Here is a 26,274-nt window from a genome sequence, read left to right on the forward strand (position 1 = left end):
TGTGGGGGAAAGAAAGACAGATCAGACTGTTACTGTGTCTATGTAGAAAAAAGAAGACATAAGAAACTCCATTTTGTTCTGTACTGAGAAAAATTCTTCTGCCTTGAGATGCTGTTAATCTGTAACCCTAGCCCCAACCCTGTGCTCGCAGAGACATGTGCTGTGTTGACTCAAGGTTTAAAGGATTTAGGGCTGCGCAGGACGTGCTTTGTTAAAAATGTGTTTGCAGGCAGTATGCTTGGTAAAAGTCATCGCCATTCTCCAGTCTCGAGTACCCAGGGACACAATGCACTGTGGAAGGCTGCGGGGACCTCTGCCCAAGAAAACCTGGGTGTTGTCCAAGGTTTCTCCCCACTGAGACAGCCTGAGATATGGCCTTGTAGGAAGGGAAAGACCTGACCGTCCCCTAACCCGACACGTGTAAAGGGTCTGTGCTGAGGAGGATCAGTGAAAGAGGAAGGCCTCTTTGTAATTGAGCTAAGAGGAAGGCATCTGTCTCCTGCTCGTCCCTGGGAATGGAATGTCTCGGTGTAAAACCCGATCGTACATTCTATTTACTGAGATAGGAGAAAACCGCCTTATGGCTGGAGATGGAGACATGCTGGCGCCAATACTGCTCTTTACTGCACTGAGATGTTGGTGTGAAGTCAAACATCAATCTGGCCGATGCGCACATCGAGGCACAGCACCTTTCCTTAAACTTATTTATGACACAGAGCCCTTCGTTCACGTTTTCCTGCTGACCCTCTCCCCACCATTACCCTATAGTCCTGCCACATCTCCCTCACCAAGATAGTAGAGATAGTAATCAATAAATACTGAGAGAACTCAGAGACCAGTGCCGGCGCGGGTCCTCCATATGCTGAGCGCCAGTCCCCTGGGCCCACTGTTCTTTCTCTATACTTTGTCTCTGTGTCTTATTTCTTTTCTCAGGCTGTCGTCCCACTTGACAAGAAATACCCCACAGGTATGGAGGGGCTGGCCCCCTTAACCCTGTGATCGACAGGACAGAGCTAGGCACGCGGGCTGGGATTCACAGTGCAACCTGCAACCACAGGGTGGAGAAAGGAAGCCACATCGCCAGGAAGGCAATGGCATTCAGACCCTTGGACTCCCTGATCGATGCCATGATGGCAGTTTGGGTCTCCATAGCAATTGTGGAACTTGAAAAGTTTTACTTTAAAAAAATGCCTCTATACATCAATTAAATTTTGGTGCCAATGTAGAATTGGAAAATCGAGTCTTAACCAATCAAAATTCACGTACCTGCCCCTTCCCCCAGGTCATTCGTCAGCGGTTAGCCTTGGAACTTCTCAGCTTAATGTGCATGATTGCGGGTATTTAATAATATCCATAATTAAATTAAATGGGGGCAACAACAAAAGCCTCAGTGCTACTATCCTCCCCAGAGCCTGGGGCTAGGAGGTCCATTCTCATAGAAGGAAGCCTGAAATATGGGCTCCCGTCCGTCCGTCATGCAGGGCCACTAAAAGAGAGTTTCCTTGGCAGGAGAGAGTGTGGGAGGCCCAGCATCAATGGTTTCTTCTTTCTTCTCCTCTGGAAGCTTCACCCTGTTTCTCTTGGCAAAAATGCGGTTTATCTCCACAAATGTTTTGCCCTTGGTCTCAGGAATAACCACGTAGATGTAAACCGCAGTGAGGAGGCAGATTCCGGCAAATATGATGAAACTGTAGGCACCGATGGCCTCCTAGACCAGGAGACGAGAAAGAGAGGAGGGGGCAGAGAAAGACAGGGCTGATCCAGCCAGGCACGGTGGCTCACGCCTGTAATCCCAGCACTTTGGGAGGCCAAGGCAGGTGGATTACCTGAGGTCAGGACTTTGAGACCAACCTGGCCAACATGATGAAACCCTATCTCTATTAAAAATACAAATATCAGCTGGGCCTGGTGGTATACACCTGTAGTCCCAGCTACTCGGGAGGCTGAGGCAGGAGAATCGCTTGAACCCAGGAGGTAGAGGTTGCAGTGAGCCAAGATTGCGCTATTGCACTCCAGCCTGGGCAACAGAGCGTGACTCTGTTCCCAAAAAACAAAAACAAAAACCCTCAAACAAACAACTACAAATAACCAGTGCTGGTCGAGGCCTTTGTGAGTCCATAAAGGAGTTGCTTGGTGGCCAGTTTTGTTTCGCTCCTGGAGGAATGATATAGCTAGAAAATTGTGATAACTAAAGATTGTTTACAGAAAAAAAAAATCTAGAAAATTGGATCCCCCTCACCCTATTATCAAAAAGAAGCTGGTCAGGTGCTGTGGCTCACACCCATCATCCCAGTGCTTTGGAAGTTTGAGACCAGCCTGGGCAATATAGCAAGACCCCATCCCTAAAAAAAAATTAAAACAATAGCCAAGTGTGGTAGCCCATGCCTGTGGTCCCAGCGACTTGGGAGGCTGAGGTGAGAGGATCACTTAAGCCTGGGAGTCGAGGCTGCTGTGAGCTGTGTTTGCACCACTGCATTCCAGCCTGGGTGACAGAGCAAGGCCCTGTCTTTAAAAAAAAAAAAAAAAAAAAAAAAAAAAAGACGCTTAACCTTTTGACAATAGGAGTTTAAGGCCTCTGTGCCCTGAAGGTGCTGAGAGCGCAGAGTTTGTGGCCCAGCTTGTCTTTGGAACGAGGAAGGAGGCGGTGGGGGATGTGCTCCCTGGCTCTGGCTTTGTTTGCTTTCTGCTACCTTTGAGCTCCGCGGACCAGAGCCCCTAAGCAACAGCCCTTTACAATTTCAGTGGGGGATCACCCTTCAGTAACTGGGAAACCCGTGTCTTCAAGCGTTTGGAGGCAGTGGGGCCACGTGTGTCTGTGGACCCTTGGATGTGTCTGAGAGCCCGTCCCCACCTTGCTGGATTCCCAGATGTGCTTAGCGGAAGGGGAATACAGCTTACTCCCTGGAGGCCGGGTGGAGCGGACTGGGAAAGGGGCCCTCGCTCACCTGGATGGACGGGAACAGGAAGCCCACGATGAAGTTGGTGAGCCAGTGCACCGCCCCGTCCACCATGAACGCTGCCCGCCGGGAGGACTGCAGGAAGATCTCGGTCCTCACCACCGAGGGGACAGGACCTGGAGGTCGGAACAGGATGGGTGGGGCGGAGAAGGACCCAGGGGTCCCCCAGGGCCGGCGGGGCGCGGCCCACTCTGGCCTCAGACCTAGGTCCCTTAAGAGCCCCAGCTGGGATTGCGGACTGGAAAAGAACTCTGCCTTTACCCACAAAACCAGGGTGTGATCAGGGCAGGAGCTGGAAAGGTCCACTTTGCAAAGGCTGGTTGGAGAGCCTAGAATTGAATTTCCATTGCTGCTGCTTCAAGGCCAATGACCTCCACGAAGGTTTGCAGAAAGTTAATGGATGGGAAGCTTCGTGGGAGCAGCGGGAGTGAGGCGGCTCCAGCTCACAGGCAGAGCTTTCTCAAAGAGCTTCCTCTGCGCTGGCGTCACTGTGACTTCAGACGGCCCGCGCTTGGGAAGTGCCGCCCTCCTATGGCGGATCTGGGTATGGCAGCGCCTGAGGCCTACACCTTTTCTTGGGCAACTGTTTTTCATTATCGCCTCCTTAAACAGCCTTGTCTAGGCCGGGCGCAGTGACTCACTCCTGTAATCCCAGCACTTTGGGAGGCAGAGGCGGGCGGATCACGAGGTCAGGAGATCGAGACCATCCTGGATAACACGGTGACACCCCATCTCTACCAAAAAAAAAAAAAAAAAAAAAAGACCTAGCCGGGCGTAGTGGCGGGGGCCTGTAGTCCCAGCTACTGGGGAGGCTGAGGCAGGAGAATAGCTTGAACCCGGGAGGTGGAGCTTGCAGTGAGCCGAGATGGCGCCACTGCACTCCAGCCTGGGCGACAGAGTGAGACTCCATCTCAAAAAAAAACAAAAAAAGAAGCTTTGTCTAGAATGTCTAAAGCCATTTTTGTTCCCTAATCGCCACTCCCATGAAATTTTAATACTGTGTGTCTGTTTAGGTCCTGCATATATACATATCTGTAGCTTTACGCAAAGAAAGAGGAAGATTCTGTCCCTCCTCTTCCAAGCTTCCCACCCACGGTTAGGTGGTGAAATGGCCTCATTGAAAAGGCCGGGTCTCACGGATCACTTGAGGTCAGGAGTTTGAAACCAGCCTGACTGACATGGTGAAATCCTGTCTCTACCAAAAATACAAAAATTAGTACAGCGTGGTGGCGTGCGCCTGTAGTCCCAGCTACTCAGAAGGCTGAGGCAGGAGAATCCCTTGAACCCGGGAGATGGAGGTTGTGCTCCAGCCAGGGCAACAGAGTGAGACTCCGACTCTAAAGAAAAAAAAGAAAAGAAAAGAAAAGAAAAGAAAAGAAAGAAAAGAAAAGGCCTGATCTCCCTGGATGGCCATGGAGAAGAATTCAAAGCCCCTGAATGAAGCTGGGAAATTAAAAGCAAACTCTTGCAGCCCAGTGAGGTGGGGCCCGGGCCCCTTCTCCAGGGCCCTGCCCCCAAGGGATGCCATCTGTCCTGCCTCCCTCCTGTCCACCACAACAGCAGCAGCCAACAGTCCTTAGGCCTAAGTTGAATGTCAGATCAGCCCATGCTCTGACCTCGCATCTGCTGGCACACCTGATCACCCCTGTTCTTGGAGAAGAATCATGGCTTGCTCCAGGTGACACACAGGCAGTGGGGGCAGAATGGCTTGGAACCCGGCCAGGTCTCCTACACACACTAGCGCTTTTCCTTCGAGGTTCTGCTGCCTCCACGTTTGAGGTACACTGGGAAGGCGTCTTGCTCTAAATCCCACCCCCGCAACACTTTTTTTTTTAGACAGAGTCTTGCTCTCTTGCCCAACCTGGAGTGCAGTGGTGGAGCTCAGCTCACTGCAAACTCTGCCTTCTGGGTTCAAGTGATTCTCCTGCCTCAGGCTGGGACTACAGGCGCCCGCCACCACACCTGGCTAATTTTTGCATTTTTAGTAGAAACAGTTTCACCTTGTTGGCCAGGCTGCTCTCGAACTTCTGACCTTAAGTGATCCGCCTGCCTCTACCTCTCAAAATGTTGGGATTACAGGCATGAGCCACCGTGCCAGGCCTAAATCCCACTTCTTAAATACCCTTAATATAACTATGTGGTCTCGTTCACGTGCCTGACACAGCACAGTGTAAAGAGGTATTCCGCCAATGGGTGTTGAATGAATTAATACCTTCATTTTGGTTTATGGACAGTGCCTTCAAAATGAACATTCTTCAGGGAATGTTATTAGAGTCTTCACAGTCAGGGGTGTCTCTTCCCAGGCAGGGAGAAGGAGGTTCAAGTCTCAGGACACACTGGGGAAGGAGTCTGGAGTCTCAGAGGCTGCCCAAGAGGTGGGCCCAGGTGGAAGCCCGAAGCCACTGGCAACAGGACATTGGGGACAGTGTAATAAGGGACTGTAGCTGGTGGTCAGCAGGGACCGAAGGCAGTTGAGGCTTGGGTGTGCTGTGGGCTTGGAGGCTAAAGTGAGTGTCTGGAGGGTATGGATGTAAACGGAGGTGCCCCAGGGGGGTCTGGACGGCACAAGCTCCCTCTCTGCAAAAGCTCATCTCCTTGTTGGGTGCCAAACCTGAGTCTGGGGGCCCCTGGGAGCCACAGATGATCAGTGGGGCACTGGCCTGGCTGACGCTGGTTGAATGAATGAACATGGCCTGGAGTGCCATCAAGGCTTAGAGCTAAGAACGGGTGGGATCTGCATGAGCACGTCCATTCACTCAGCAAATATGTGTCGAGCATCGACTGCGTGCCAGGCCCAGGAATGGACCAGGATGGCCAGGGCGAGGGCAGCATGCAGGTACTCACTGGGCCCAATGGAATGTCCCGCGATGTAGGCAAAGACACAGATGATGCCGAGATAGGACAGCTCGGAGACCTTGTTCTGTGGGGAGAGGTAGGGTTGTCTGGGCTGAGGCCAGGAGCCCCACGTGCAGAGGGGTCCACCTGCAGGTCCCACCTTCCTGCCCCAGGGAAGAGCCGCACCTAGATGTCTGGGCACCTACATGGACCTCAAGGGCTCTGTGGGCAAGAGAGGAAGGCCAGTGAGAACCAGGCCTTCTCGCCTCCCAGAGGGCTCCCTCCAGCCTCACCTGATGAGCGTCATGGAGAACGAGGGACACCTACCTTTGAGTTATTTTCCTGCCAGGTGCTATTCTCCGCACTTTACAAATCACAAATATTAACTCATCTCATCTTTGTGATACTCCTCTGCCCTCTGAGCGACTCTATGATTATTTCTTATTTCTTCTTTTTGAGACAGACTCTCACTCTGTCGCCCAGGGTGAAGTGCAGTGGCGCAATCTTGGGTCACTGCAGCCTCTGCCTCCCGGTTCAAGATTCTCCTGCCTCAGCCTCCTGTGGCTGGGACTAGAGGCGTGCACCACTACGCCCAGCCTATATAATTGCTTCAATCCCACAATCACGGAACCAGAGCACAAAGGGCTCTGAACACAGACTATGAGGAATCTTAGTCCCTCAGGCATCAAGCAACGGCTGAAGTCACCCAGTCAACATAAGTGAGCTGAGGTCCGGACTTTCTCTACCACTCTCTGGAGACTCCTAGGACCCCCGGACCAGTGGAGCCGGCAGATCACCATCTCTGCTCCCAACTGCCGGGAGAACAGCCAATGCAAAACCAGGTCAACGGACTTCAGCCAAACTAACCAGGTGCCCCCAGATGAACTTCCCAGGGAACCCTGTAGTCACAGTTATGAGACAGCCTCAAGGGACAAGCGAGCTGGATGGTGAGGTGAGAGAGGAGGCCCTGGGAGCTTCCAAGCAGAGAAGCAACACGATCTGATTCATTTTCAACATAAAGAGAAGGCGGGTGGGTTGGGGGCCATTCAACACATCAAACAAAAGCGAGGCTGGCTGGGTTGGTGGGGCCACCCTGGACCCAGTGTGAAGCCGGCAGCTGCTGGTGCATTTTCAGGCAGAGCCCCTGGTCGGACAGAAGGAGTGAAAGAGCCACCGGGGATGTCCCTAGGTTTCGGAAATGTCACTGGCGGTGGTCTCTGCAGGTGGCGCTCAGTCGTGATCACCTCTTTTCACTTCCTAGAATCCCTATCTACTAAGAACTTACTTTTTTTTTTTTTTTAGATAGAGTCTCGCTCTGTCACCCAGGCTGGAGCAGTGCTGCGATCTCGGCTCATTGCAACCTCTGCCTCCCGGGTTCAAGTGATTCTCCTGCCTCAGCTTCCCGAGTAGCTGGGATTACAGGCACATGCCACCACACCCGACTAATTTTTGTATTTTTAATAGAGACGGGGTTTCACCATGTGGCCAGGCTGCTCTCGAACTCCTGACCTCAGGTGATCCACCTGCTTTGGCCTCCCAAAGTGCTGGGATTACAGGTGTGAGCCACCGTGTCTGGCTGAGAACTTACACTGGTTTTAAAATTAGAGAAGGAAGTTCTTTCCAAGGGAAACTTTAATTAAATTGATTTATGAGCGTCACTAACACTGTTCCTCTCCAGGCCTTGCTTTCCCCGCAGGCCCTGGCCTCCTGGTGATTCCCTGAATCCTCCCAGTTCTTTGCTGCATGAAGCTCTCTGCACTCCCTGGTGGTTAAGGACAAAGTCATTGCAGAGAGGGCAGCTTGGAAAAGAAGGAAAAGAGCAAAGATCTTGTCTCTAAATGACAGAATGAGCTCCTCACACATTCTTGTACTCATGTGCAATTGCATTGCTGATATATTTTCCATTTGAAAGGGTTCAGGGCAATGCTGCGGTTCCTGCACAAGCAACAAGAGCAGAGAGGCTGCCTCAGAGACACGGAATGCTGATTGCTTTTTAAAGATTTTGTATCATGCCACACCATGTATTTTCCTCACTTCCGTAGAACGTGGCTAATACATACAGGCTGAGAACACTGCAAATTAAAATGATGTACTTCTTGTTTGGGTGGTCTGCTGTGTTTTAGTCTTACTGAAATATGATTCCCAGTTTTTTGGGTTTTTTTGTTTGTTTCTTTGTTTTTGAGACAAGGTCTCACTGTCTCCCAGGCTAGAGTACAATGCTGCGATCATGGCTCACTGCAGCCTTGACCTCCCAGGCTCAGGTGATCCTCCTACCTCAGCTTCCTGAGTAGCTGGGACTACAGGTGCACACCACCACACCCAGATAACGTTTTGTATTTTTTGTAGAGATGGGGTCTCACCGTGTTGCTCAGACTGGTCTTGAACCCTTGGGCTCAATGGATCCTCCTGCCTTGGCCTCCCAAAGTGCTAGGATTGCAGGAGTGAGCCACTGTGCTCAGCCTCCTTCTACCTCTTGAATGGGATGACTTCTGGTCTTACCTCTCCTCAATCCACACCTGTTCACTGCCCACAGATGTTTTCTAATGCGATTGAACCCTTGCATGTATGCATTGAAGCACGTACTTTATTGCACACTGTCCTCCTTGTTTCTCTTTCCCATGACAGCTGGACCATCTGTCTAGTTACTTATTTGCATGTGCAGGTGTAGGTGAGTGAAGCCACCTGTGACATTCACTTCAGGATGGGGCATTGCAAAGTACGTTTCCAGGCAGGACGCACGCCATCAGTGGGACGCAGAACCAACCACTTGGTGCAGCGGGCGCAGTTCAGTCAGGGGATCTCCTACCCCCGCCATGACTCCCCACCCAGGGGGCAGGAAATGAGGTCAGACCTGAAATAGGAGCACCACCGTCAGCACCAGGCAGGCAGAGCCGCAGATACCATAGCCGGCCAGCAGGAGGCGCCGCCGTCCCAGCCGCTCCACCAGGATAGCCTGGAGGGGAAGGGGGGCGGTGAGGAGCTACGTTGGCCTGGCGCCCAGGATTCTTGGGCAGAGCCTCCACTTCCTTTTGCAGGCCCCTCTTAGGTGACCCTTTCTTTCTTCTTTCTTTCTTTTTTTTTAAACGGAGTTTCGCGCTTGCTGCCCAGGCTGAGTGCAAGCAACAGCGTGATCTTGGCTCACTGCAACCTTCGCCTCCGGGGTTCAAGTGATTCTCCTGCCTCAGCCTCCCAAGTAGCTGGGATTACAGGCATCTGCCGCCACGCCCAGCTAATTTTTGTATTTTTCGTAGAGACGAGATTTCACCATGTTGGCCAGGCTGGTCTCGAACTCCTGACCTCAAGTGATCCTCCCACCTCAGCCTCCCAAAGTGCTGGGATTACAGGAGTGAGCCACCTCGCCCCACCTTTTAGGTGTCCCTTTCTTACCCCTGCTGCCTGCATGTGGGATGGAGGCTGCTCATTTGACATGGGTCAGACATTCATGCTCTTCACCGCCACCCTTCCTTGTTCTGGTCATTTCCAGATCTCCTGGATCTTGGCTCCCTGCACCTCTGCCACCCACTGGAATAACCACCTTTTCTATTTTCTGTGTTTGATGCTTTGACATCTTGGGACCTTGATGGCCCTGGAGGGACTACCCTTCCCACCCCACCGATAGCAAACAAACCGCTGTCTGGGAGTGCCTCTTTCATCTGCAAACCAATAATGCAGGCCCACACCCCAGGTCCTCCTTTGCTGAACTTTCACACTCAAGGCCAGCACCACTTGCCCTAACACCCTGGGGCCCAGGGGCCAGGCAGCTGGGACAGTCCCTGTGGCCCCCAGCCTGAGGAAATTATTCACACCAGCTACTCCTAAACCTGCTCACCCTGCCTCACCCGTTCCTTTCTGTGGGAACCACAGTAAAGGTTCATCCTCACACTTCCCCTTCATGCCTCTGCTTCCTGACCAACCCTGGGGCTTCCCCGCAGGCCCTGCATGGCGTGGACTGCGCCCTCTTCATGGGATCTGTGAGGAACAAACTGTCTTTCCAGCAGCAGCCACCTCCTGATCTATTGGCCTCACCACACCTGAATAGGAATAAAATCCACATTTAAAAATAGCCCCTGGGCTGGGCACAGTGGCTCACACCTGTAATCTCAGCACTTCGGGAGGCCAAGACAGGAGGACTGCTTGAGCTCAGGAGTTCGAAACCAGCTGGGTCAACACAGTGAGACCCTGTCTCTCCGTTTAAAGAAATACATAAATAGGCCAGGCGCGGTGGCTCAAGCCTGTAATCCCAGCACTTTGGGAGGCCGAGGCAGGCGGATCACGAGGTCAGGAGATCAAGACCATCCTGGCTAACACGGTGAAACCCCATCTCTACTAAAAAATACAAAAAAACTAGCTGGGTGAGATGGCGGGCGCCTGTAGTCCCAGCTACTCGGGAGGCTGAGGCAGGAGAATGGCTTAAACCCAGGAGGCGGAGCTTGCAGTGAGCTGAGATCCGGCCACTGCACTCCAGCCTGGGCGACAGAGTGAGACTCCGTCTCAAAAAAAAAAAAAAAAAAACATAAATAAAAAGAATAAGAATAAAAATAGCCCCCTCCTATTCGCTGAGGCTCGACATTGAGGCCATCTGGAATCTGGGCTCACATCATGGGGGGCCCCTCATCTCCCCACTTTTCCTGATGGACTGGCCCCTCCACTCAGCCAGCTCCTTCTCCAACATCCAAGCCCAGACCACACTCCCTGTGACCAGCATTCTTTCGACTTCTTCCTTCCTTTTCCATTTCTATTTTTTTTTTTTTTTTGATGGAGTCTCACTTTGTCACCCAGGCTGGAGTGCTGTGGCGCAACCTTGGCTCACTGCAACCTCCACCTCCTGGGTACAAGCAATTCTCCTGCCTCAGTCTCCCGAGTAGCTGGGATTACAGGCGTGTGCTACCACGCCTGGCTAATTTTTATATTTTCAGTAGAGATGGAGTTTCACCATGTTGGCCAGGCTGGTCTGGAACTCCTGACCTCAGGTGATCCGCCCACCTCTGCCTCCCAAAGTGCAGGGATTACAGGCGTGAGCCACCACACCCGGCTCCTTTTCTATTTCTAATACCATTTCCATTCTACTCCATCCCTAATGGCTGACCCAGTGCCAGCCCTGTACAGCCCCTTGACTCATGTTAACTGACTCATGTTCTCCCAACATCCCAACAGACAGACTATCACTGCCATTCAGGAGGGCCAGATGGGAGCAAAGTGCACCCCCAAAATCGGAGAAATACTGTCAATTTCACGCTCTACGCCTGGTTCCCAGACGCTGTTCCTTCAGGGAGAGGGGAGCTGTATTTTTCTGGCGTGGGTTGCTCCAGGTAGGATGATGGGGAAGCAGGTCCTAGTTATGGTCATTTATCCCCAAGGAGGAGGACTCTGAGGATAAAGGATGGATCCTGCCCCAGAGGAAAACCGAGGATGGGGCCACGGAAATCCAGCAGGAGGAAGGGGCTGAGACTTCAGCCTGGGGACCTCCGTCCTCTTCCCTTAATTTTCCTATAGGCCTCTCCCGCTATTTTCCTTAACTTCTCCCTCCCTGCCCTTCTAAATCTTCTGAGAGTTGATTGGAACTTAAACTAGCTCTGGGGAAAATATAAATAATAGATAACTTTATTAAAAATGTTTACCATCACTGGCAACTCAAGAAACAGGAATCAAAATAATCAGAAGATAACTTGAAAATGGCCTAGGGAAAGGAATGCCATGATCATCTCACCCTTTTCTTTCTTTCTTTCTTTCTTTCTTTTTTTTTTTCTTTTTGAGACGGAGTCTCACTCTGTTGCCCAGGCTGGAGTGCAGTGGCACAATCTCGGCTCACTGCCAGCTCCGCCTCCCGGGTTCATGCCATTCTCCTGCCTCAGCCTCCTGAGTAGCTGGGACTACAGGTGCCCACCACCTCACCCAGCTCATTTTTTGTATTTTCAGTAGAGACGGGGTTTCACCGTGTTAGCCAGGATGGTGTTGATCTCCTGACCACGTGATCCACCCACCTTGGCCTCCCAAAGTGCTGGGATTACAGGCGTGAGCCACCGCACCCGGCCCATCTGACCCCTTTTCATACAACATATGTATCAAAGCACAAGTAGCTCAGATTTTAAATACTGAACTCTGAAATAATGATATTGCACCAACGAAAAGTGTTATCTGCATTCGAATACCATGTATTGCAGTCACCATAATGATTTCTACAAAGGAAGAAACTTGGATCTGAAGGTTTGTTGTTGTTGTTTTTAAGACAGAGTCTTGCTCTTGTCACCCAGGCTGGAGCGCCGTGGCGCCATCTCAGCTCACTGCAATCTCCACCTCCCAAGTTCAAGTGATTTTCCTGCCTCGGCCTCCCAAGTAGCTGACATTACAGGTGCCTACGACCATGCCTGGCTAATTTTTGTATAGAGATGGGGTTTCACCATGTTGACCAGACTGGTCTTGAACTCCTGACCTCAAGTGATCCACCCACCTCAGTCTCCCAAAGTGCTGGGATTACAAGTGTGTGCCAGCACACCCAGATAATTTTTTTTTTTTTTTGTATTTTTAGTAGAGACTGGGTTTCACCAGGTTGGCCAGGCTGGTCTCAAACTCCCTGACCTCAAGTGATCCGCTCGCCTTGGACTTCCAAAGTGCTGGGATTACAGGCGTGAGCTGCTGCGCCTGGCCAGATCTGAAGGAATTTTGAGTTTTCTGGTCAAAGTCATGCAGGTAATTAGTATGTGTGCATCCTAAAGTCCATGTCCCTTAAGTGACCCCGGGACCAGGGCCACCGGCACTCAGTTGACTCTGTGGGGCTCCTGTCTGCCGGGGGGCACCTGCCCAGAGACCCTCCTGCAGGAAAGATGCCTCCTGCTCACTCACCGAGGTAAGGGTCATCACTATGTTGACCACGCCAGAACCCACTGTTACATACTGGGAGTAGGCGGCCTCCACGCCCGCAGATGCATAGATGGTGTCCGCATAGTAGTTGATCTAAGCAAAAACACAGGGCTGTCAGGAGAGGCCTGAAGACCCAGGACACTGGCTTAACTTTCTCAACTCAAGCCACACACAGTTCTGCAAGCCTGGGTTGGGGACCCTGGGACAGGAAGGAGGCAGCAGGTGGCGGAAAAAAAGAGGCCTGACCTGGAGTTGGGACACCAGGGTGGAGCCCAGCGCTGCCCTGGCATCCGGGGTCACAGCTCCTCCCTCTCTGAGCCTCAGGTTCCGCGTCTATAAAACGGGAGTCGGACCACACGACCTCCAAGAGCACTTGTCCCTCCATCGTTCAGTTACTCTAAGAGCTCACATCCCAAAGCATGACTTCTTACCTCTCACTCTGGGCCAAGCCAACTGTAAGTTCCGTCTGTCTTCTGGCCCAGTGCCAAGGACACTGGCATACACAGCCCTTTGAAAAGCCACGTGTGCCATTCCACATCTGGTGGCTCCCACCTGGGCCGTCCACCCTCCCATGATCACGGGTTAAACATCCATGAATCCCTGGGGCCAAGGCCACCTCTTCCTGACACGCCACTGGAGTAACCGGGTCACCCACCCAATCTCCAGTGGTTTAGCTTCTGCCAGATCTCCACCCTTCCCCCACACCATGGTTAGATACAGTTATGGCCAAAGAGCCACGGTCGCAGAAAGCGATGCCACAAACATCACAGCCAAGCGGGCCCAAGGTGGGCTCCTGACCCAGGCTGGGCCTACCAACCCTGGCCTGGTGACCTGAGCTTGGACCCAGGAGACCTCAGCTCATCTCAGTCTAGTTGGTCTCTTGTATAGAGGGGAAAGGACTATTGGCAGGAGGCATTCCTTCTGGGGAAACAGAGAAAAATGAAGGTGGCATGTGGGGAGAGGCAGAGCAGGGAGGCAGAGAGGACTGAGTTTTCTTCCTGACATCTGGCCCTGCCTGGGCTGATCCTGACCCTGCTGCCAGGCCAGGCCTCTGTGGGTGGAACTGTGTTGCTATCCATGAAGGGTCTGGGTCTGCTTCATCTGTCTCCCCGCCTGGCCACCGTCCCACGTACCGCGTTGATGCCCGACAGCTGCTGGCCGGCCATGAGCACGATGATGGAGAGGAGCTGCCAGCGCAGGGACTGCAGGGCGCAGAGACGCAGCACAGACAGGTGGCCCTCAGCGCGCTCAGCCTGGGCCTCCGCACGCATGTCCTCCACCTCGGCCTCCAGGTCCATGTGGCCTCTCAGCCTCCTCAGGGCTGCAGAGAGCAGAACCACCCCCTCAGAGGGCCGTCTCCCTGCAGGCTGGGCCCCAGGTCCCCATGCTGGCCCTGAGCTCACCATTCCCTGACCTGACCTTGGCCGTGCCCCCAATTGCCACCCCCACACCCTGTTCAGCTCCCAGCTCTCACCCCTGACCCATGGCAACCCTGCCTCTGGCCCTGACTGTGGCTCTACCCGGCCCCCGGGGTGGGCAGGGCCTGGGAGAGTGGCCTGCAACTTCATACCTTGTCGTGCTGCAGCTTCATCTCCTTTCTGAATCAAGGAGTAGCGAGGGCTCTCGGGGAAGAAGGGCAGGGTCAGCAGCTGCAGCAGGGCGGGCACCCCTGTGAGTGCCAGAAGCACCGGCCAGCCTGCAAGGAGCCAAGGACTCAGGATCCCGGGGCCTGGGCACCCACTGGCCCACCCACCGCTGTGCTTGGAAAGTCACGCTCCTACGTGTGAACCAAGGACTGTGGGGACTTCGTTCCCACCAGGGTCCTCCTACAAACAGGTTCCACATTCAAAACAGAGGAAATCATTATCATTATAAAAATTTATGTGTCATTAATTATTTTGCAGGAAGAACACCGTTTCTCTAAAGAATAGGCAATGATTTAAACACTTGAATCCCGGAGAAAATGAGCTCAGTCTTGTTCCTACTTTTATAGCTGGAAAGGGGATAATCTCTGCCTCATTAGGGCCATGGTAGGGCAGGGCCATGGTAGGGCAGGGCCTGGACCCTGCGCTGGGTCTGAGTGAGCTCCTTCTGGATGGCTTGGGCTAAGGAGGGGAACTGAGATTCCACTAAGAGAACAGGGTCTCCACCCGCCTCCCACCTGCTGGTATGGTGGGAAGTGGACAAGTTCTTTTTTTTTTTGTTTTGTTTTAGACAGGGTCTAGCTCTATCAGCCAAGCTAGAGTGCAATGCAGTGATCATAGCCCACTGCAGCCTCAATCTCCCAGGCTCATGCGATCCTCTCACCACAGCCTCCTGAGTGGCTGAAACTACAAGCATGCATTACTGCACCTGGCTGGGTTTTTGTTTTTTGTTTTTTTTTTTAATTTTTAGTAGAGACAGGGTCTTGCTATGTTGCCCAGGCTGGTTGTGAACTCTTGGGCTCAAATGATCCTCCTGCCTTGGCCTCTCAAAATGCTGGGCATGAGCCACTGCACCCAGATGACAAGTTCTTTAACATCTCTGAGCCTCAGGCAAGAAGTGGCGAGGGATAAATGAGACGCAGGCACTAAGCGTCGTGCACCATGCCTTCCCCAGCTGATGTCTCTCTAATTGACAGTTTCATATTCAGTCGCTCTGGGCGGTTTAGGAATCATTTCTGCTAATGATCTTTCGTGGAGCACCCACCAGGTTCTGAGTCTCTGAACCTTTTCAGGGTACTGTGGGGATCACAAAGACATAAATCCGCCCATTAAGGAATATGTGCAGAATTTGGGTCACTCAGAAATGTGTATAAAAAACCCCGGCCAGGCACAGTGGCTCACGCCTGTAATCCCTTCACTTTGGGAGGCTGAAGCAGGAGGATTACTTGAGCCCAGGAGTTAGAGACCAGCCTGGACAACATAGTGAGACCCTTGTCTCTACAACAAAAATAGAAAAAAAGAGCTGGGCATGGTGGTGCGTGCCTGTAGTCCCAGCAACTTGGGAAGCTGAGGCGGGAGGATCGCTTGAGCCTGGGAAGTCAAGGCTGCAGTGAGCTATGACTGCACCACTGCAGTCCAGCCCAGGTGATAGTGAGACCAAGAAGGAAGGAAGGAAGAAAGGAGGGAAGGAGGGAAGGAGGGAAGCAGGGAAGGAAGGAAGAAAGGAGGGAAGGAGGGAAGGAAGGAAAGAAGGAAGGAAGGAAGGAAGGAAGGAAGGAAGGAAGGAGGAAGGAAGAAAGAGAGAGAGAGGAAGAAAGGAAGGAAGAAAGGAAGGAAGGAAGGAAGAAAGAAAGAAAGAAAGAGAGAGAAACAGAGAAAGAAAGAGAAAGAAGAAAGAAAGGAGAAACCCCACTGGGTTCATGGGGCTTTTATTGCTGGCTGCATTCATTCAGGCCTGCTTGGTGGTCCATCCTCTTATCCTCTTTCTCTCCACCCTCCATGAGTGTCTCTCACTTTCTCCTGGTGGGGCTCTAAAAACAATACCCCAAATGAAGGCCTCAGCAGCACCCTCAGAAGGAAAATTTTTCTCTGACTTTCTCCTGTCCCCCTGTCTCAGTCCCATTTCCCCTGAGGCTAACCCTAGAAACCAGCATCCCTAGGCAGGATTCCTGGACAGGTCATACAAACCAGATTCCCTTTCCTCAAAACCAGTTCCATAAAACCTAAAAATATTCTATGTAAAAACTGGCCATATGGGTGGATCACCTGAGGTCAAGAGTTCGAGACCATCCTGGCCAACATGGAGAAACCCCATCTTTACTAAAAATACAAAATTAGCCAGGCGTGGTGGCTCATGCTTGTCATCCCAGCTACTCAGGAGGCTGAGGCAGGAGAATTGCTTGAACCCGGGAGGCAGAAGTTGCAGTGAGCTGAGATCGCACCACTGCACTCCAGCCTGGGCGACAGAGTGAGCCTCTGTCTCAAAACAACAACAACAAGAACAACAAGAACTGGCCGGAAGGAAGATCTCCGACCAATGCTGTTGGCTGTAGGTCATAAGAGGCCCCCATTCTGCAGAGGGTCCGGCCCCACACTCAGAAGGAAGGAAGGCTGCACAGAGACCAAGAAGAACCTACACAGACTGGCCCCGAGGGGTCTCCCCACTCGTCCATTCACGTCGGATCAGACCCTTTTTGTCCAATTCTATTTCTACTTGGCTGTCCATACTGTGTTGAGCCTGGACTAAAACAGACAATTTCCCCTCTGTCTCTGGATCTTCACTCTGAAGGCTCCGCGAATCTGGTTAAATACGTTTGCATGCCTTTTCTATTAATCAATCCGCTTCGTGTCAGTGATTTTTCAGCAGACCTTTAGACGGCCACGTACCTCTCTCCTAAATCTCCACCACGACCCCCACTCGCTCTCAGGCATCGATCTTGCCTCCTAATTCACTGGGAAGATAGAGGGTGCCAGAAGAAAACAGCCACCCAGAGACAGGGATGGCGGCTGCGAACCTGCTTGCCCCCCATTGACGTCCCTCTGTACTGGGCCATTCCTATGGCAGCCGAATTACGCTGACATTTTTCGCGGCTTGAAAGAAACCTGTTCTCTTGACCTCGCTTCCCCAACTTCTCTCCTTCCCTTTATAGCAAAACCTCTACCTGCCTGGAAGCCCCTGATTCCCATTCCCAAGCACGATTCGTCCCTATCACTCACCAAAACAGCCCCGAACAAGATCACCCATCCCGTTGCCCACCACACTACCCAACACCTGACCCTAAAGTCACCTCTCAGGCCTCATCTGACTCGATCCGTCAGTAACACCCGGCACAGCTGAACGAGGGACTGGACCTAGTGTGACCTCTGCGGCTGCCGGTTACCTTCCGGGTTGCCCAAGATGACCTGGAGGCTGAAGATCTGTGCTAGGAAGACTCCAACGATGACGAAAACCTCGGTCATTGTTCCCAACAGGCCTCTCAGGTTCTTGGGGGCCAGTTCTCCCAGGTACATGGGAAGGGCGCTGTAGGAGATGCCTGGTTTGGGCACAGCAGAAATCAGGGCAGGCAAACTGCAAACACGGGAACCTGAGATGCAATTCAATTCCATTTCCTAATCCCGGGGCTTCTCCGTGCTGTCAGCCTCTCCGTGGAGATGGAGCTAGGCCAACCTTGACTGTTTAGTTTGGTCTTATACCAAAATCCCTCCAGAATCCTCAGCCCCCATGGAGGCATCACCAGGATGTGATGAGACCTTTTCCTTTCTAGCCGCTGGGCTGGGCCGCTTGTTACAGGGGAGGAGCCTAGGCCTCCGTGTATCCCTGGCACTTAACGATCAAACTTCTGCTTTGGTCTATTTTCTGATTTTTCTAAAGCACAGACTGCTTGTCTAACTTTTATTAATAGAAGAAATTACTGTAGTTAAGAAACTACTGAGTTTAAATTGTCCATCTTGCTTGGAAGATACCTTGTAAAACCTTATTGGTTATTTGTACTTCAAGGTGAAAGTGTGTTTCTAAAGATCCTTAAATAAAGGGAAGGGGCCAGTAAGCATGAGGCTTGACCAGGTACAGTGTCTCATACCTGTAATCCCAGGACTTTGGGAGGCCGAGGCAGGAGGATCACTTGAGCCCAGGAGTTTGAGATCAGCCTGGGCAACTTAGTGAGGCTCTGTCTCTAAAAAAAAAAAATTATTTAATTAATTAACAAAAGCAAGCACGAGGCTTGCAAGGTCCTGGGAATGCAGATGGGAGGATGTCTTGAAATGAAAAGAGGCAGACAGAGCCAGCCAGACACCTCGTCTGCTCCTGCTTCCAGCCTTGGCCAAAGAGACTCTTCCCCCAAGGCTGAGCCGGAGCCTGGGCCCCAGGTACCTGCACAGACTCCCAGCACCACTCGGGAAAAGATGATCAGCTCAAAAGCCTTGGCCACTTTGCTGACTCCCATCAGGATGGCGGGGACGATGGCAAAGATGTTGTTGATCAGCAGGGTCCCCTTTCTGCAAAGACAGCGAGCCCAGAGGGCAGGGGTGCGTGGACGCCGTGGAAGCTCTCCCAACACCAGCTCCTATTCCGCAGGCGGTCATTACAGAGGCACGGGAATGTGCCCGAGAAAGAGCTGAAGCAGGGGGCTGTAGACTGAAGAGTGTCCCCCAAATTCCTATGTTGAAGGCCTTAACCCCAGTGTGATGGGATCAGGAAGAGGGGCCTCTGGGAGGTGAATGGGTCATGTGGGGCCCTCACCATGGGATAGGAAGAGACATATAAGAAACCACTCTCTTTTTCTGCCCTGTGAAGACACAGCCAGGCTGGGCGTGGTGGATCAAGCCTGTAATCCCAGCACTTTGGAGGCTGAGGCGAGCGTATCACTTGAGGCTAAGAGTTCGAGACCAGCCTGGCCAACATGGTGAAACCCCATTTCTACTAAAAAAACAAAAGTCAGCCAGGCATGGTGGCACATGCCTGTAATCCCAGTTACTTGGGAGGCTGAGGCAGGAGAATCACTTGAATCCAGGAGGCAGAGGTTGCAGCGAGCCGAGATCGTGCCACTGCACTCCATCCAGAGCCACAGAGCAAGACTCCATCTCAAAAAAGAAAAAGAAAAAGAAAAAAGACACAGCGAGAAGAAAGCTGTCTGCAAGCCAGGAAGAATGCCCTCCCCAGGAAACAGATCTTGAATTTCTATCCTGCAGAACTGTGAGAAGATAAAAGTCTGTTTACGTCTGTGGTTGTAGCAGCCGGAGCGGATTAAGACAGATTGGGAAGAAAGGGCGAATGGGCAGACGTCCCGGGAAGGAAGACTTGGGGTCAGCGGGGGTGGGAGTTGGGGAGGGGAGCATTCTAACGATTGGAGCTGCCTGAAAAGGGGAGGGCAGGAACAAAGAATGGGGCTGCCCCGGGAGGTAGAGAGCTTCCCGTCACTGGTGGTATTCAAGCTGTCGCTGGTGGTTTCTAGACTAGACACGATGACTGTCAGGAATGTTGAACAGGGAATTCCTACAACGAGTGGGGTGCGGAATGGGACTACGTGATTTCTAAGATCCCCTCCAAGGCTGAAAAACCACAAGCCTGAGAAGGGCAGGGAGTGCCTGAGAAACAGCACTACGCTGGGTGCGTCCTGCTGCCTCCACGATCCACTCATCTGCTTGACTCCATGCTCTAGGTCCTATGCCAACCTGCAGCAATGGCTCCCGTGCCCCCCTCCCTTGCCTTTGGCTTGGGTTTTGCACAGGAGAAGAATGGCAGTGGACCAGAAAGAGGGCAGAGAGCTCCTGAGCTGTGGGGTTGCTGGCTGGTGCATCCTGATATTCTTTTTTTGTTTGTTTGTTTTTGAGATGGAGTCTTGCTCTGTCGCCCAGGCTAGAGTGCGGTGGTGGGATGTCGGCTCACATGATATGGTTTGGCTGTGTCCTCACCCAAATCTCATCTTAAATTCCCACGTGTTGTGGGAGGGACCTGGTGGCAGGTCTTCCCAGTGCTGATCTTGTGGTAGTGAGTAAGTCTCACCAGGTCTGATGGTTTTATAAGGAAGAGTGTTTCTGCACAAGCTCTCTCTTTGCCTGCTGCCATTCATGGAAGATGTGGCTTTGCTCCTCCTCTGCCTTCCGCCATGACTATGCCTTCCGCCATGACTCCTCCTCTGACTTCCACCTCCCCAGCGACGTGGAACCGTGAGTCCATTAAACCTCTTTCTTTTGTAAATTGCCCAGTCTTGGGTATGTCTTTATCAGCAGAGTGAAAATGGACTAATACACTCTGCCTCCCGAGTTCAAGTGATTCTCCTGCCTCAGCCTCCCAAGTAGCTGGGATTACTGGCACGTACCACCATGCCCAGCTAATTTTTGTATTTTTTAGTAGAGACGGAGTTTCACCACGTTGGCCTGGCTGGTCTCGAACTCTTAGCCTCGAGAGATTCGCTCACCTCAGCCTCCCAAAGTGCTGGAATTACAGGTGCAAGCCCCCATGCCCAGCCTGGTATTCATTTTTTATTTCCTCTCTCCACCTCCAGGGGGAGGTGCTCCCTCCTTGCACCCCGACAGGTCTGGGGGTGATGAAGCTGTCAGCAACCCCAGGACTACCTTTGTGATTGTCTCACACTTTGCACACATCTTTGAGGGCCGCTGGGACCCTGAGTGAGTGTGCTGAGTGAGCCAGCCAGGAAGGTGGGGTTTTGGTGCCAAGAGGAGGGAGCGGGTGGTAAGGACTCTATGAAAATATCCCAGGTTGGCAACACTGAAGACTGGCCAGGGCATCCACAGATAAGCAGGCTGGTGTTCTCAGGCCACTTTTCTCTCCCTGGGGCTGCCACAGCCTTCAGGAGCAGCCACCAGAGCCCAGGCCCTGATGGGGGAGAGTCGGCCAGCCAGGAGGCCCAAAAAGACTAAGCAGCCCAGACACGTTCCCACCCTTCTCCGGACTCCCAGCCCTTCCTGGTGACTAGGAGGGGAGGCTGGGGCTGTCAGGACCCCAGTGGGCAAGGCTGGCACCACCACATTCCTGGGCTCAGGCTCCTCATCCGGAAAATGGGTTCAGACAAGGAAGTGGAGGCCAAGCCTGGGCTTCCAGAACAGTCCAATCACTCTCGGTCTAGATGAGGACATCACAGTCTGGATGACCAAAAAAAAAAGCTTGAATTATGGTATAATTACATTAGAGTCAACAGTTTCTTCATTCCAGTGCATAATGTATAGCAAATTAATTGTCAATCAAGTATTCGCAAGAAGAGATCCTGTGAGTCTTGCATTAATTAATAGATAATTAATTTTCAATCAGCACTATTTTTTTTCTATGCCCAAAAATGAAATTGCTCTGGTTTTTTGATTGACTTTTTCACTGGAGGGCCTTCCAGTCACTCCTGCAAACTGCTTAACCTGGCACACCACGCCCAGGTGTAACCGTGAATCCGAATGAGTGGGCTGAACTAAGAGAACGCCACCAGGCCTCGCCCTGAGCCCAGGCTCACGCTTTGCCCTCCTGGGAACCTTGGCCTGTGCATCTTTCCTTATCTGTGGAGTCACGTCTTTGGAGCACCTGGGCTTAGGAAGAACGATTAGTGAATCCGTGTGAGCCAAGCAAAGTTCAAAGACCTGCCCAGTCTTCATTTCCAAACAATCTCATATCTATGAGACTGTGGCCGGCAGAGTGACTCAGCCTGACCCCAGCCTCAGTAACAAACTCTGACAAGGACACGTGGGGAGAGGCTGCAGCTCTCAGAACTTGGAGCCATGGCCACCTGACCCCCAAAGGACACCCGATAAACAAGCATTTAGTGAACACCCACTGGAAGTGCTTACAAGGCACTAAGCTGAGCACCGTCAGGAACCTTGATCTCCAAGGCTGCACCACCTCTGTGGTAGGTGACGGAAGGGAATGCTTTTCCCATGCAACGGCCTAGGATAGAAATCCCAGAGACATTTAGGGACTGGCTTTAAGGTCATGATGACTGTGGCCAAGCAGAGACCAGACTTCGGATCTCCTGATTTTCAGGGTCACACATCTCCCCACCAGGTGCACAAATGCCCAGAGACAGTGTGGCTTACTAGCGTGAATTGTAAGTGGGAGCAGTGAACCTTCTGTTTACCTGCCACAGCTATCAACCAGCAGGCCCACGATCAATGACCCCAACAAGCCGCCCAGAGGAAACATGGAGACGGTGCAAGACCATAGAAGCAGCATGAGCTTCCCGTCCATGAATGTTGCATGTCGCTCAAAGTAGGTTTCATTATAAAATGACTTGAAGACCTGCAAAACATTGCCCCATCCACAGCTAAGAATATTGGGCAATTCATGAGAACGAGAAAGTGTTCTCAGTGGTCACCTGTCATTGTACAGAGAGGTTTTTCTGCTAACAACTGTAAGACACAGTTAAACCCGCTGATTCCCTACTATTACCTGAGAATCAAAAAAGCTACTGTATGGTGGATTGAGATGAGAAACTAGGCTAAACAAAAAGATTGTTACAAATTCACTGTTAAAAAAATTTACTTTTGGCCGGATGCGGTGGCTCACGCCTGTAATCCCAGCACTTTGGAAGGCCAAGGTGGGCGAATCATGAAGTCAGGAGATCGAGACCACCCTGGCAAACACGGTGAAACCCCGTTTCAACTAAAAATACAAAAAATTAGCAGGGCATGGTAGCGGGCGCCTGCAGTCCCAGCTCCTTAGGATGCTGAGGTAGGAGAATGGCGTGAACCTGGGAAGCGGAGCTTGCAGTGAGCCGAGATTGCAGCACTGCACTCCAGCCTGGGCGACAGAGCGAGACTCTGTCTCAAAAAAAAAAAAAGAAAAAAATTTACTTTTGGCTGGGAATGGTGCCTCACATCTGTAATCCTAGCACTTTGGGAAGCCAAGGCGGGAGGATTGCTTGAGGCCAAGAGTTCAAGATCAACCTGGTCAACATAGGGAGACCCTGTCTCTATTAAAAAAATAGAAAAAAGAAAAAAGAAAAAAAATTTAAATTTACTTTTGAGAGACTTACTCTGCCAGAGGCACCACAGGAAATATTCTTCTTCTTTTCTTTCTTTTTTTTTTGAGATGGAGTCTCGCTCTGTCACCCAGGCTAGAGAGAATGGCGTGATCTTGGCTCACTGCAACCTCTGCCTCCTGGGTTCAAGTGATTCTCCTGTCTCAGCCTACTGAGTAGCTGGAATTACAGAGACCCGCCATCATACCTGGCTATTTTTTGTATTTTTAGTAGAGATGAGGTTTCACCATGTTGGCCAGGCTGGTCTTGAACTCCAGATTTCAGGTGATGAGGTGATCTACCCGCCTTGGCCTCCCAAAGTGCTGGGATTACAGATGTAAGCCACCACGCCCAGTCCAGGAAATATTTTTACTAATTGTGTGACTTCAGGCAAGTTATAGAAACTCCAGAAACCTTAATTTCCTCATCAGTTATGGAAATAAGATGTACCTTATAAGGAATGTGTTAGCATCAAATGTGATTAAGTCGATGGTACATTGCTTGACTTAGAGGTTCCATCCATGGTAAAAATTGTAAGTACACTAATATATGTATCTATATGTAATACACACATAAATATAATACAGTGTATGTAGACATGCTAATATATGTATGCAAGCTTAAGCATATACACATACCAAGGTTATGCCTGTGGTCAGTTCTCAGTCCCCATCTGAACTCATCAGCACAGGCTGTCCCTCCCTCCTTAACTCTCATCCTTTACTAGACTTTGGGGACACTCTGCCCTCAGGTTCTTCCACACCTGACAAGGGCCCCTTCTCTTTTTCCTTTTTTCCCCTTTGCCCCAATCCCTAAGTGCCACTGAGTTCAACCTTTGACCCCATTCTCTTTCCAATCAACAAGGGGCCTACCCAAGGTGAGGGCAGTGGGACCTGAGGCCCAAAAAGACTGGGCTGGGAATCCAGGTCCCCCAGCATCCCAATGTGCCTGGAAAGGACGACACTCCAGGGGGAAACACCTCCTGCCACACCCTGGTCTCCAGGGGTGGGCATCCAGGGTACTAGGACAAGATGGCTGCTCCCAAAGGCAAGATGGCACCTCCTAGAGGCAATATGGCGGCCTCCACAGAGGAAGATGGTCGCTAGCTTCCACCCACAACCACAGTCAGTTGCTGTCCGGTCCACCTTGTGCCCACCTTGTGCGGAGTGTTGACCACAGAGAGGTTGTAGCCGTACTGGAAGGCTGAGCCAAAGGCGGCGCTCAGTGTCGCCAGCAACAGCGTGGGCTGGAGCCGCTGTGGGAGACAAGTCCAAGGTCGGGACGCTGTGGGCTTGGGCCTCAGGAAGTGGAGTGGCTGGGCCTCCACCTCCCTCCAGCCTGGGCTGGAAGTGGGGGACGGGAGAGCCCAGGCTGTGCCCCAGAAAAGAGGAGGAGGTGGCGCAGAGCTGGGGCTTTTCAGGGCTGAGAGGCATGAGGTCTCTGTGTGCATTCATTCCCTCCTTGAGGATGTATCTGAGCATCTCCTATGTGCCTGGCCCTGTGCTAGGCCCTGGAGGCCAAGTGTGAAGTAGGAGATGCTTTAGGAAAAAGGCCCAGCAAAGCACTGCCTTTAAGAAGCTCACTTTCTAGTGAGGGGAGCCCACCCTGTCTGAAAAAGACAAAGATGGTAATTCCAAATAGCTAGAATGCTGTGAGGATAATAAAACAGGGTGATGGATGGGGTAGCAGCCTGTGGGGAATGAGGGACTGTGTTCAATAGAGTGGGCAGGGCAGGGAACCCTCTCTGAGCAGATGCCCTTTGAGCCGGAACCAGAGTGGATGAGAGGGAGCAGCCGCGTGAGCATCGTGGGGAAGAGCATCCCAGACAGAGAGACTCACTGCTTGCCTCTGGCTCTAGAACAGACCCTTAGGAAAACCCAGGCAATCCCCTGTGCTCAGGGCCAGGGCTTTCCATGGTTGCCACAACACCCAGGGCAGCTTGGAGGGGAACTGGCCTGAGGTCCAAAGTCTGAGGAGCAGGTGGGTGGGGTCGGTGACCATATCCTAGAGCCAAGGCCCTGGTGCATGCCCCGCCGCACTGCCCCCTCCACCCCCAACTCCTGTGCCGCATGTCCTCACCCCAATCCTCACACTTAGCTCCCTGGCTGCCCACAACCCATAGCTCTTCACACCCAGGAACAACCAGACTGAGAAGGGCAGGATTCGGGCATTCTTCAGAGGCCATCTCCTCTCGATCTTTAAGGGTGGGGGAAGTGGAGGGGAACAGGGGTGGAAGGGAGAGAGGCATCTTCAGCGCCATCCGCTCTCCCAGCAGTCACTAAGCCACTCTGACCCATGTCTGAGCCATGAGGTTTGAGCACAGCTGCTTCTCCACCTGGCTCGCCCAGGCCTGGTTATCCTGCAGGAAAGGGAAGCACGCTACCCCCTCCTTGCTAAAAGCATTCCAGGGCCTTCACCTCCCTCCACAGGTCTGCACAGCTGGTGGGAGAGGGACAGTGACAGTTTCCTAGTCTTGGCACTTACCCCCTCCCTGGATGGAATGGGTGGAGGGGTTCCCGCCTCTTTGTTCTCCATCCTTGTTCGGGTGGGAGAACAGGTGTGCTCTACCTCCCTGCTCTGCACCAGCCACCTAAAGACCGACGATTTCTCCCCTGGGCCTGCCTGGCTTTATGATCCTTTTGCTCTCTGGACCCTGCTGACTTTCCCCAGGAGCAAATTCTCCTTGGAAGTGTTGATAAGACACACGTTGCCAGTACACAAATCATACACAGCATGAATTTCATCTTTGCACCCACCAAGCCCCAAACCAAAAGCTCCCCAGTTGCAGCAAGGAGAGAGAAAAAGCATTGCCTGACATTGGTCCGTAGAAGTGAGGACTTTCAGAAACCCAGTGAGGCTGTGACCTGGATCTAGGATGCTGCTTCTGGGCATTTTTCCATGTATGCCTCTTTTTTTTTGAGATAGAGTCCTGCTGTGTCGCCCAGGCTGGAGTGCAGTGGCGCAATCTCGGCTCACTGCAACCTCCGCCTCCTGGGCTCAAGCTATTCTCTTGCCTCAGCCTCACGAGTAGCTAGGATTACAGGCATGTGCCACCACACCCAGCTTTTTTTTTTTTTTTTTTTTTGTATTTTTAGTAGAGATGGGGTTTCACCTTGTTGGCCAGGCTGGTCTACAACTCCTGACCTCCAGTGATCCGCCTGCCTTGGCCTCCCAAAGTGCTGGGCTTACAGGCATGAGCCAAAGTACCTGGATTTTTTTTTTGTTTTTACTTTTATTTTAGGT

At 52.0% G+C, this 26,274-nt stretch overlaps 1 protein-coding gene across 1 annotated transcript; it reads right to left on the bottom strand.

Annotated features, from left to right (window-relative positions):
* Positions 1–1,171: 1,171 nt before the first annotated feature.
* On the bottom strand, positions 1,172–26,008 carry SLC2A7 (solute carrier family 2 member 7). The gene is made up of 11 exons (XM_021935744.2): positions 25,516–26,008; positions 24,188–24,286; positions 22,150–22,310; positions 18,444–18,568; positions 17,455–17,607; positions 13,784–14,346; positions 12,633–12,743; positions 8,644–8,745; positions 5,802–5,877; positions 2,946–3,073; positions 1,172–1,708 (listed from the first exon to the last, which is right to left on the bottom strand). The coding sequence occupies exons 1-11, from the start codon at positions 25,564–25,566 to the stop codon at positions 1,487–1,489; spliced, it is 1,791 nt and encodes a 596-aa protein (XP_021791436.1). The 5' UTR covers positions 25,567–26,008; the 3' UTR covers positions 1,172–1,486.
* Between the last annotated feature and the right edge of the window lie 266 nt (positions 26,009–26,274).

The sequence above is a fragment of the Papio anubis genome, chromosome 1 (assembly GCF_008728515.1).
Source record: "Papio anubis isolate 15944 chromosome 1, Panubis1.0, whole genome shotgun sequence".
In the NCBI taxonomy this organism is placed as follows: domain Eukaryota; kingdom Metazoa; phylum Chordata; class Mammalia; order Primates; family Cercopithecidae; genus Papio; species Papio anubis.